At 42.1% G+C, this 12,442-nt stretch overlaps 1 protein-coding gene across 9 annotated transcripts in view; it reads right to left on the bottom strand.

The window, feature by feature from the left end:
- BCL2L13 (BCL2 like 13) overlaps positions 1-12,442 on the bottom strand; it is a 50,576-nt gene that overhangs the window by 15,145 nt on the left and 22,989 nt on the right. For 5 of the 9 annotated variants that reach the window (XM_061418421.1, XM_061418417.1, XM_061418420.1 and 2 more), the window contains 3 exons: positions 9,776-9,883; positions 6,815-6,971; positions 3,190-3,259 (listed from right to left, as the gene is read on the bottom strand). Coding sequence is in view for 7 of the 9 variants with exons in the window: in XM_061418417.1 (XP_061274401.1) it covers positions 3,190-3,259; positions 6,815-6,971; positions 9,776-9,883 (335 nt within the window). In the remaining 2 variants the exon portion in view is untranslated. Of the gene's footprint in view, positions 1-3,186; positions 3,260-4,539; positions 6,617-6,810; positions 6,972-9,775; positions 9,884-12,442 lie in introns of those variants that run through there. The other 4 variants (XM_061418419.1, XM_061418424.1, XR_009736681.1 and 1 more) reach the window with 3 other exon arrangements.

Below are 12,442 nucleotides of genomic sequence, written 5' to 3'. Positions count from 1 at the left end.
TTAGTCCTTAACCGTATTCCCTCTGATTCACTATTACTTTTTACGCTGAAATCTAACCTTCTAGTCCATTCTTCATATAGCAACTGCTCCACCGCTTTCATCATTTGTTACTCTTTCCTGAATCTTCTTCATTGCAATTACATACTCCTTGAAATGCAGTGAGTGCAGAGGCTTCCTTTTGTAAGACTAGCATCTTCTACTTGGTTGATGACACTCTCACAGTTTATAACTTAGATCGTCTTTGTACAGTCATACCCACTGCCCTCTAACTGCTGTGGTCACAAAGCTTCATGGGTATTTCTACAATTGTTTCCATCAACTCCACATTTCACTATTCACAAGAGTTCTGTATCATCTGTACACCTAATGGACAGCAAGGACATCAAACCAGTCAATTCTAAGGGAAATCAACCCTGAAAACTCATTGGAAGGACTGACGCTGAAGCTGAAGCTCCAATACTTTGGCCACATGATGCGAAGAGCTGACTCACTGGAAAAGACCCTGATGCTGGGAAAGATGGAGGGCAAGAGGACAACAGGGCAGAGAGGATGAGATGGTTGGATGGCATCACTGACTCAATGGACATGAACTTGGGTGAACTCCGGGAGATGGTTAGGGACAGGGAGGCCTGGCAAATACTATTCGTGAGCTTTGTTTGGATCTCAATTCTCAAACGAGCTTAGGAAAATATCTTCATGAAACTGGGAAGATGTGAATACTAAACAGGCTGTCTGATGATATTACAATTACTGCTAATAATTGAGGTGTTGGAAATACACACTAATGTATCTACAGGGTGTGCGTCAAGATAATCCAGGGGAGAGTGGGGAACAGACGAACAAGACCAGACACAGGCTGACAACTGCTGAGGCTGAGGGACGGGTGCAAGTCCATCACACTGCGTGCTCCACTCTGTACACCTGACGTTTCAGTACAAGATTTTAAAAGATGAGTGATGTAATTTGCACTAAAAATCAACCAAAGCAAACGAACTCTTCCTTGCTATTGCACTTCCACAGTCTACTTGTTACCATGTGAGCACCAGGCACTAAACACTCTAGCTTTCCTCTCTCATGGTCATTTTCTTCTTTTCCTATAAGCAGATAAGTTCAGAGAAAAAAACCAATCGCCATGAGGGATAATAAAGAATTAAAGAATAACCCATAATTCTGAGATAACTACTATGGATTATTTAATATTCTGGCATACATTCCAATTATTTTCCTCAGTATATACATTCTACACAGCCTACATTTTACACATATACTTTTGAAAAAATCATTCTATTAATATGGGTTTGTGACCAGCTTTTCTTCCTCCAGTTACTTTGATTTAAAGAGCATTTTACCGAGATGCTTTTACAATCTTTACTCAGATGAACTGACATTCAGCTTGGAAACTGGGCATGCTTTGTGGACACTTTTTCATTTGTGCCTCATTTACCTACCAGACAGCCACTTCATATAGTGATGTTATATCAAAATTTTGCAAATACTTGTGCAAAATATAAAATACAAGATATGGGCTAAATGCTTAAATTAGCCAATCTGATTTTAACTGGGGTGGAAGGAGGCATTTCAGCTGCTTATCATGACAAGCTGGGCTCTTTTCTGCCCTAAGGGACTGAGAGAGCAGTGCGGGACCGCAGAGCAGGTCCTATTCCAGGGGCTTTACTTCCACGAAGGCTCAAGCCTCGCGGAGTCTGACCTGTGGTTCAGGTAAGGGACTGAAATGAACTAGGGAATGGGGTGGTGGGGAAAAAGGATGGGTGAAGAGGAAACATGAAGACTGGGGTTACTTTCATTTTTTTGGATAACCATAGGATGCGGAAAGGGAGACAAACAAGAGCTGACTGTAACAATCTTAAGGGCAATAGGATAAAAACGTAAGATAGGGGACAAGGCTAGTGATATTAGGGATCTCAATTATTTGCTGTTGGATATACAAAGAAATACATCATAACCAAGCTCACTTTTATTTATAAAATCTATTTCAAGTGTTCATAAGAGAGGTTTGCTTTATTCCATAAAGTGAAACAGATATTCTAACAACTCTTTCACAGTAACATAATATAACTCTAACAGCGACTGTTTGGGAACAAGGCTCCATGTGTCAAAGCTAACACAACAGCCACTGTTTGCGGAGTGCTCACTGTGGTGCCAGATGATGCCCTAAAACAAGCACTCAACACACATGATGTCATTCAGTTCTAGTAACACTTCTGAGGTTAGTGGTATGGTCTCCATGTCACAAATGTGAACATCAAGACCTCACCTGCTTAACTAACCTGCCCTAAGATGTGCACCTAGTCAGTGGCAAAGCTGATACAGAAACAAGTCCGATTACAGGCCCATGATGCTAATGATTATGCTCTAATGCCTTCAAAGCCTGTATTAAGGTGAGTAAAAATAATATACATCAATTAGATATATGAAGTCACACAGTCTGGCTTATAGCAGTATAATTCTCAGTAGAGGGGCTACTTATAAAAATAACTGTATTGCACTTTCTCATCCCAAGCACCACATCACTAAGGGCCAGACCTCCTCCTGGTGAACTGGATGAGCCTAGACCACCTCTCCCGAGACTCTGCCTCAACAAGGTGACAAGTGGACCACATGGCCTGAAACAGTGGGTGAGCAGCAAGGGAGAGCAGAAAGACACCAAACACTAAAGTGGGAATCAGATCTCAGCTCCAGTGCTGGTTCTAACATGTACTGGTCAAGGGGTCTTAAGCAAGAACTTTTCTTTTATAACTGATTCTTCACCTGACCTAATAAGACAAAAGCTAATGAAGTCCCTTCTGCCCCCTCTGAGGGGACAGCTGCAACACTCAGATGAGACATGGCATGAGACACCTTGTCAACATCAGCACAACCAAGGCTCCTCCTGTAAGAACCCCAGAAGCCGTCCCAAATGGAGCCTGTGCTTTTCCCCAAAAACATACTCACCTGTGCACAAACAACCGTCTGGAGAGAAATGAAGAGATAATGGGGATTCAGGACAGATGGAAGGAAGATAGAGCACGACAGCACCCTCGGTTCTGGGCCAGCCTTCATCAGACACACCCACGTAACACAGCTGGGTTCATGGAACAATGAGCTCTCACACGATGCTAACAATCCCCTCCTGGACTTTATCATTAACACACTACAATCTTATAACAGAAAAGATAACTTGGTTGATACCTTATTCCAGCCGCTGGCATGAACTGTGGTCTCCAGTGTACATTCCCGATATGCCTGATATGTCACTGGCCTGTAGGGATTTTTTTTAAAAATCTGTGTCACAAAGAAGGAAAATTCTAAATTTCCAGATGAATAAATATACAGTCACTACTCTGCTGTAGAACTTGCACTAAAGTAACACAGATGATTCAACAGATAATTTTCTATGAGACTGGCTTTTACCATTTGCTATGCATTTTTCTTTAAGCATTCTCTACAGGTAAGATTTATGCTACCAGCTTGGGAAAGCAGTTCACAACATAAGAAAAATAACAATATTTTTGTAATTGAATCTTATCCAATAAGATTTCTATGTTGCAGATAAATATATACAGTTATTAATAGAATCAAGTAAGAGCAAACAATAAAAATGATTTTGTTAATATAAAAGAACAATATAAACTCCTAAAGGCAAAAAATGTAAAGTATTTAAAACTTACAGAGATATTGTCACTGGAAGACTGTTCAAATTGGAGGCATAAGAAGGCAAATAAACATGCTACTTTAAATCTGGAGTCACTGACACCAGCTCCAGGCCAAGGCTCTCCTGCCCATTCCAGTCACACAGACACTCATCTACTGAGGGGATGTGAATGCTGTGTTCTATGCCTGGGTTTCTGTGCAAATTAACAACCACAACAGATACTTGGCAGCAAGGTGAAGGCACCAAGTGCTTGCATAACAGATTTAATAAAAAGTTACCTCCACCCACCTTTTGTGGGCAAAGAATTAACACACATGTTAAAAAAAGGAGAGGAATCTTGCTTTTAAAGGATTGTAAAATTCACTCCAAAGGCATTTTCTGCTTTGAACAACCTGATTAATTCAGTCTTTTGAACAGTTAAGACTTATAACAGGTACACTTCCTGGTAGCTTACTGTGATGTTTTACATTTTAATACATTTGTGCTTTATATATCCTAGTACACACTAGGAAACTGAAGCTCAGAAAAGCTAAGAGACTATCCTAAATCCACAGAGATGGCAAAGAGCAACACAGAATAGGAATTCACACCCAATGAGCTCTGGCTCCAAAGGCCACAAGGTCCCTGTTTTGAATCAGGGTTTTGACATGGTCACGATGGCAGTGATGCCCCGGTAGCTGGCCAGCATCTGGACTGCAACGGGAGAGGAACCACCGGATGGCAGAGACTCGCTAAGAAAAAAGACCCTACGACAGCTCACCAATGATTTCTGTAATGGATACATGTTAAAACTAGAATATTTTTAACACACTGAGTTAAATACAATGTATTTTAAAATCTACATTTTATTTTTTTACACAGCTGCTAGAAAATGTCAAGTTACATACGTGTGACCTTCATTTCCCGTTGGACAGCGCACAGGTCTGGACGTTACACAGAACAGCTCTGACACACGTGTGGCCCTCTTCTGTAAGTCTGTGCGACAGCGTACCACCGGGACACTGAAGTACCAAGACCATGGGTGGCTCTTCTAGTAAGATATTATGTACGACCTTCCTGCTGTCACATTTCCACTGAAGTACCCGGAGAACAGCTGGAAGACTTGGGCCGACACTGGACTCCAGCAAACAGGCTACCATCTGCTGCCCACGTGCTCCCTGCAGCTCTACTTGGGCATTCAGTCCCTTCACGTCCTTTCCTGAACTGAACTGTCTGCTGCTGCTGGGCGGCACAGGGGTCCTGACGGGGAGTTTATCAGGCTAAATGACGTTAGCATCCGCCAGAATGAAACATGATTTGAAACGCTGTATGTACACACATATATGCACATTAGAGATTCAGCAGATTAAAACGCTCCAAGGGAAATTGAAACACAGAAAAACAAGCAGCCTGAAAAACCAGCCCGATCTAATGAGCGACCTGACTCTGCAAAGAAGAAGACTGAGGGGAGGAACTTTTTAAATTTAAAGATCTTTCTTTTTTGCCATGCTGTGAGGCTTGCAGGATCTTAGGGATTGAAGCTGTACCCTTGGTAGTGAAACTGCAAAGTCTAACCACTGGACAGCCAGGACAATTTGGGGAAAAAAACCTTCAAATTGCTGGTGCTTGGCTATGTGAAGAGTTCACAATTAATTTTCTACTTCAACAAAACTGGAGGAATAAGTGGTATTTTCTACCTTAAAAGATACTGCCACCAACCTGTATAACACTTGTAGTTCACCATCAGTAATTCTCAAGGTATTAGTAACTTTTTAGAGTTGTTAAGCTACTGGGAAAACAAAACAAATATTCACCCAAGACTGTATTTTTTAAAAATATAATTTACTTTGCAGTGAAAAGGTACCATCTTTTCCTGTAGATCATGAAAAGGACTCCGAAAACATATAATCCTGTCCTTCACATAATTGTACATATATAAAACTATACTGTTTCTCAGAGAACTAATATCCCAGTAAAGTTAAAATTAACACAGAAACTGAGATAGAGGGAAATGATTGATACAAATAATCTGCATCAAGGTTGGGAACAGGTTTTGTCTCATGCTTCTCAGTTACTTTAATCCCAGTCCTAACTGCTTTTGTAAGTTTTCTATGTTTATTTTGGCCAAAAAGCAGGTTTCTTCAAATCTAAGATGAAATCTCCACACATAAACTAAATCAAAGTACGGCTCCTCTCGCGTCAGAAGCTTGGAAATTGCCTGACCGCGCCCGCCCCCAACAAACACTCCATAAGCCACTGCTGGGCTGTACCTCCACATTTTCTGTGGAAGTTGTAATTCCCACACCCAGGATCTTATCCCCACATTTATTTTTAAAACTTTCTATGTATAAAGTTAAGAAAATCTAGATATGATTTTCATTTCACTGTTTCCTATGTATAGTTTGGATTTTTACATTTACTCATGTCACCAGAATATGAAGAAACAAACGGAATTCACCTTAAACCCAAATTGCTTCCTTCTAACAAATGGCAACATACACACTTTGCTTTGTCAAGGTAAGGGATCACCTACTACAACAGTGACTTGGCACCTGAATATTGGCCCTTTTAGTAAAGGAACCGTCTTCACCTTGTGTTAACTGCAGTCAATCTTTATTAAGACAGACATTTTTTTCCTAATTCATACCAATTTCTTAACAACTCTAAGCAAAGAATTAAGGAAAAGGAATTTTTAAGATTTTCAATAAATGACTTGGCTTTCTGCTAATAGACTTTCACGATGAGCTTCTTGCTTCTGGCTGACAGCTGGAAGAGAAGTTCCCACAGCAGGAGTGTGGCAGAAGCACCACGGGCAGGTGTGCAACCCAAAGCTGAGCCACATCCGGGCGCCCCAAGCTGACACAACGCCAACCCCACCGTACAGTGCGTGAGACCCAGCCGTTCCAGGCATGCTGGCCAGGACAGTGGTGGTAAAAAGTGGTTAGGACCAGTGAAACAGCCTGCAGTTACAACCAGGGAAAGCATCTGTTGAAACCAGACAGTCCAACAAATAAATACAGTCAAATTCATGCTGGAACAATTACATCACTGCTCAAAATGAAAAAGGAGAGGATTAGGGAAAGCAAAAAAGGAAAAAATGAAGGCAAGTGAGAAAAGCGACACTGTTCACCTAAATAAGGCCTTCAGAGTGTGGAGCGGTGGGGACTTGCCCGAGGCACTCACCGGCTGAGCAGCGTCTGCAAGGCCCCGAGCAGAGGCGCCCGCAGCTCCTGCGCCGCCTTCTCCCCGAGGTGGGCCAGGCAGTCCTCCACAGAGCTGTCCGGGTTCGCGGGGCTGAACACGGGCGAGGTGTGGCGGTCGAAGCCTGTGCTGGCGAAGGCTGAAGAAGCAAAAGGTGCACCCTCATGAATGAGCAGGTGAGAAGTTGTGCTATAAACCCAGGGGGTTAGGATGCGGTCTACTGGGAACCATAGCATAGTGTAAGCCACTGAAAACGTCAGACGATCGTTACTGGGCATTAATCTTTCTTTCAAGAGGCCCTATTTAAAGATTTTCTTAAAGAAAGATTTTTATGGAAAATCTCAGTTTCAAGAGAAGAAAAGGGCTAACATGACATGTCAAAATGCGCAGACCAGCTTTGTGAAAGACTGCAGACCCGTTCCAACCAAGATGGCGAAGGAGAGCCTCTCCCAGCCCATCACCCAGGGGGGTCTGACGATTTGTTTTCACCTCTTCTTAAACCAGATTCTCATCAGTTTTTCCACCTCAGAGGACCTCGTGACCTTCATTCTCTTTCAGAGCAAACTTTTAAACTCACAGTCATGCACTCTGCCCACCCACAGAGCCAGCCCCTCCTCCATTCCTCACTCCCTGTTACACAGACGCAGCCCTGCTCTGACTGCAGTAATAATCCATGCTGGTCCAGGGAGCAGACAGGACATATAACCCCTGGTTGTGGGGACAAGCGGCGTGCTGTCCCGGGAATCTGCCCTGCATCCTGTTTGAAGCATCAATCAGTTAAATGTAAGGAAAGGAAAATAAAAGAAGATTAACGTTAAGTTTCTAATTTTCTATAAATTTATACTTATATTCTTTCCTTACTAACAGGGAGCTGATTTATACACATGATTTCTATTTCTTCTTTTTAAAAATTACTGGGCAGGGAATTCCCTGGTCCACTGCTGCTGCTGCTAAGTCGCTTCAGTCGTGTCCGACTCTGTGCAACCCCACAGACGGCAGCCCCCCAGGCTCCTCTCTCCCTGTGATTCTCCAGGCAAGAATACTGGAGTGGGTTGCCAATTCCTTCTCCAATGCATGCATGCATGCTAAGTCGCTTCAGCTGTATCCGACTCTGTGCGAGCGCACGGACAGCAGCTCACCAAGCTCCGCTGTCCACAGGGTTCTCCAGCAGGAATACTGGAGTGGGTTGCCAGTTCCTTCTCCTCCTTGGTCCACTAGTTCCAACCAATACTTTCACTGCCAGTGGCCTAGATTTAGATTTGATCCCTAGTTGGAGAACTATGATCCTACAAGCAGTGAGGGGAAGCAAATCAAATCAATCAAATCCCATCAATACGATCCATTCAAAATCCAATCTAATCGATCTGAATTAATCCCATCAATAAATCAAGTAAATCCAGGCAATGCTACTGCACAATTAGTGTAACACAGTATGTTGCCAACATAACTTTCATATGCACTGAGAAGCCAAAAATGCATGTGATTTTTTATTAAAACATCTGCTCTACTGCGGTAGCCTGAGAGCAGACCCACAGTGTCTCTGAGGTGCCTGTTGCCAGCTCCAACCTGCTCCAGCCACCCTATCTCACCTGAGGGGGAGGGGAAAAAACCCAGAAATCAGCGTGAAGTTCTCAGTCCAGAGGCATAAGCCCACTGAAGACTGAGATCTACCACAGGGTCCCAGAGAGCTTCCCCCTCCCCACAGCCCACCACCACCTCACTAAACACTAATTTACAACAGTCCCTGTTATTCAGTCAAATCAAATCAATCCGATCCCATTCCATCAAATCAATCAAAATCAAATCACTCAAATAAGTAAATAAAATCTTATCAAATCAAACACGTGGGTATGTGTGGATGACCCTTGAAAACACTGCTAAGTGACAGAAGCCAGTCACAAGCTGCTGCTCAGTGTGTGACTCCACGTACATACAGACCCTGACAGGAAAATGTATGGAGACAGGAAGCAGATTAGTTGGGGATGATATGGTTGGGGGAGCGGGGGCAGATGGGAAGTCACTGTTACCTTCTACAGGGTTTCTTTTGGGGATGTGAACAATGTTCCAATTTTAGACCGTGGTGATGGCTGTACAATTCTGTGATTATACTAACCACTGAACTGTGTACCTTTAAATGGATAAATTTTTGGTATATATCTCAATAAAGCTGCAAAAATTATTTATGGAAAGTAAAGGAAGATATAACCCAGGGCTGCTCTGGTGGTACAGTGGTTAAGAATCCGCCTGCCACGCAGGGGACATGAGTTCAATCCCTGGTCTGGGAAAATTCTACATGCCACAGAGCAACTGGGCCCCTGCTCCGCAACTGTAGCCTGCGCTCTGTAGTAAGAGAAGGCACCACAGTGAAGAGCACGCCTTCTCACCATAACTAGAGACAGCCTGTGTGCAGCTACGAAGACCCAGCAGAGCCAAGAGTAAAATAAAAATAATTAAAAAAAAAAAAAACCCAAATGCGTCTCTCCACAAATAAGGGAAAGACTGAGTAAATCTTCGTTTGATATATGGATTTTTAAAGTTTACGATTTAATGTTAAGCACAAAGTCTGTGCCATAAAATCACAGGCACAGTGCTGCGACCACCATCTACAGTACATCCATGAGAAGGAAGGCAGCACACTGACAGCTCTCTCTCTAACGTTATTAATATAAAGATAACAAATCACACTGAACGGAAAGTACCTTAACATGACTGTTTAATCCAATACTTAACACCAGAAAAGGGTCCATCTCATCTGCTGCGTATATTTTAGAAACTTATCAATATAAACAGATCCCCCAGGAAAGGAAAAGGTACCTTCTAGTTTCACCACTATAATCCTAGACCCAAGGAGTTATGTAATGCTGTGAACACTTGACTGTAAAAAAACGAATGAAACCACACCAACAGAGCCACTAATTAACTAGGAAATAAGAATAAAGAGACCTTCAGAAATTTCTTTGTCCAGGGATTTGAGCTCTTCTTCAATTTCAGTTTTAACTTTTAATAAAACTTCTTGATCCAGAGATTGTGAAACTGTATCTTGCTGAACCCCTGAAAGCAACAAGAAAGGTTACAGAAAACATTAGAACATGGATAGGATGTTTAAGCATTAAGTCAGAAAGTACAAAATCAAAACTCATTATCATGGCCAAGGGCTAGGAGAACTGTAAAAATGAGGAGGCTGAGGCCAGGCAGGTTGCACCACTAGCCCACCCCTGGAGGAGCCGTGACTGGAGCTCAGGCCTCAGGCCAGTGTGAGGACAGAACCACCAATTCAGCCTGCGTCCCGTCTTCCGGTTGGGCTGCTAGGAAGAAGACAGCTCAGAAACATTTCTGACATAATAGAGAAGAAAACCTGAAAGGTTATCATGTTCCCTTACCTTCATATCTTCATGCAAACTGCGTTCCAAGAGAAGGCCCATGATCAACAAAGCATTTGTATCTTCCAACTTAGGAAAACCACGAACACAACCAAGTGTGAGGCAAAAGCTACTCTCACGCAGTAAAAGGAAAGAAGGGCTTGGTCTGTAGCACACAAAGGAGAACAGAGGAAGCTAACCAAAATAAAACTCAGATCCTCAAAAGGGTTTCTGTCGTGGGAAATATACAATTCCTTAGGTATTTGTACCAGAAATGCAACAGAAAGGATCCCCTCATGGTCCCGGTTAATATATATCTGGTTAAATGACATTTGATTGAACATTTCTGCCTATGTAAATATCTTAGTTGAAACTACATAAATAAAAATTTTAAAACATTACCTACAACAATATGCTACTAAGCAACCGATGGATCACTGAAGAAATCAAAATGGAAATAAAAATACCTGGAGACAAGTGAAAATGGAAACACAACAACCCCAAATCCATGGATTAAAGATTTATAAGACCTGAAACCATAAAATTCTAGAAGAAAACAGGCAGTATGCACTTTGACATGGATCTCAGCATTTTTTTGGCTATGTCTCCTCAGGCAAGGGAACAAAAGCAAAAATGAACAAATGGGACTTCATCAAACTAAAAAGCCTTCGCATGGTGAAAAAAACCATGTGCAAAGTATAAAGGCAGCCTAATGAATAGAAGATATTTGCAAACAATAACATCTGGCATATATAAAGAACACATACAGCTAGACATTAAAAAAAAAACAACCAAACAGAAAAGCCTCAATTTAAATTGGGCAGAGGACCTCAATAGGTATTTCCAAAGAAGACACAAAGATGCCACCAGGCACATGAAAAGATGTTCAACATCACTAATTACCCGGAAAATGCAAGTCAAAGCCACATTGAGATTAACGCCTCACACCTGTCAAAGCATCTATTACCAAAGAGGCAGTAAATAACAAACACTGACAAGGTGGTACACTGTCGTGAAAATGGAGGTGATACCTGTGGCTGTTTAACTGATACAGTCAATACAGAAACCAATACAGAGGCTCCTCAAAAAGTTAAAAACAGACCACCATAGTATCCAACAATTCCACTTCCAGATATCATGCTGAAGAAAATAATTCAAAAAGATCCAAGTGTGTGTGTATATATATATGGCTTCCCTTGTTGGCTCAGCTGGTAAAGAATAGGCCTGCAATGTGGGAGACCCCGGTTCGATCCCTGGGTTGGGAAGATCCCCTGGAGAAAGGAAAGGTTACCCACTCCAGTATTCTGGCCTGGAGAATTTACACACATACACATACACACACACACACACACACACACACACACACACACACATCCCCCAAAGAAATGCAAAAAGGCAAAATGATTGATTGCCTGAGGAGATACAAATAGCTGAGAAAAGAAGAGAAGCAAAATGGAAAGGAGAAAGGGAAAGCTATACCCATTTGAATGCAGAGTTCCAAAGAACAGCAAGGAGAGATAAGAAAGCCTTCCTCAGTGATCAATATGAAAAAATAGATGAAAATAATAGAATGGGAAAGACTAGAGATCTCTTCAAGAAAATCAGAGATATCAAGAGAACATTTCATGCAAAGATGGGCACAATAAAGGACAGAAATGGTATGGACTTGACAGAAGCAAAAGATATTAAGAAGAGGTGGCAAGAATACACAGAAGAACTATACAAAAAGATCTTCATGACCCAGATAACCATGATAGTGAGATCACTCAGCTAGAGCCTGACATCCTGGAATGTGAAGTCAAGTGGTCCTTAGCAAGCGTCACTATGAACAAAGCTAGTAGATGGAATGGAATTCCAGCTGAGCTATTTCAAATCCTCAAAGATATTGTGAAAGTGCTGCACTCAATATACCAGCAAATTTGGCAAACTCAGCAGTGGCCACAGGACTGGAAAAGGTCAGTTTTCATTCCAATCCCAAAGAAAGGCAATGCCAAAGACTGCTCAAACTACCACACAATTGCACTCATCTCACACGCTAGTAAAATAATGCTCAAAATTCTCCAAGCCAGGCTTCAACAGTTTGTGAACTGTGAACTTCCAGATGTTCAAGCTGGATTTAGAAAAGGCAGAGGAACCAGAGATCAAATTGTCAACATCCGATGGATCATCAGAAAAGCAAGAGAGTTCCAGAAAAACATCCAGTTCTGCTTTATTGACTACACCAAAGCCTTTGACTGTGTGGATCACAACA

The sequence above is a fragment of the Bos javanicus genome, chromosome 5, assembly GCF_032452875.1.
Source record: "Bos javanicus breed banteng chromosome 5, ARS-OSU_banteng_1.0, whole genome shotgun sequence".
Lineage (NCBI taxonomy): Eukaryota > Metazoa > Chordata > Mammalia > Artiodactyla > Bovidae > Bos > Bos javanicus.
The sequence above is the reverse complement of the archived record's forward strand: the minus strand, read 5'-3'. Positions and strand labels throughout refer to the sequence as shown.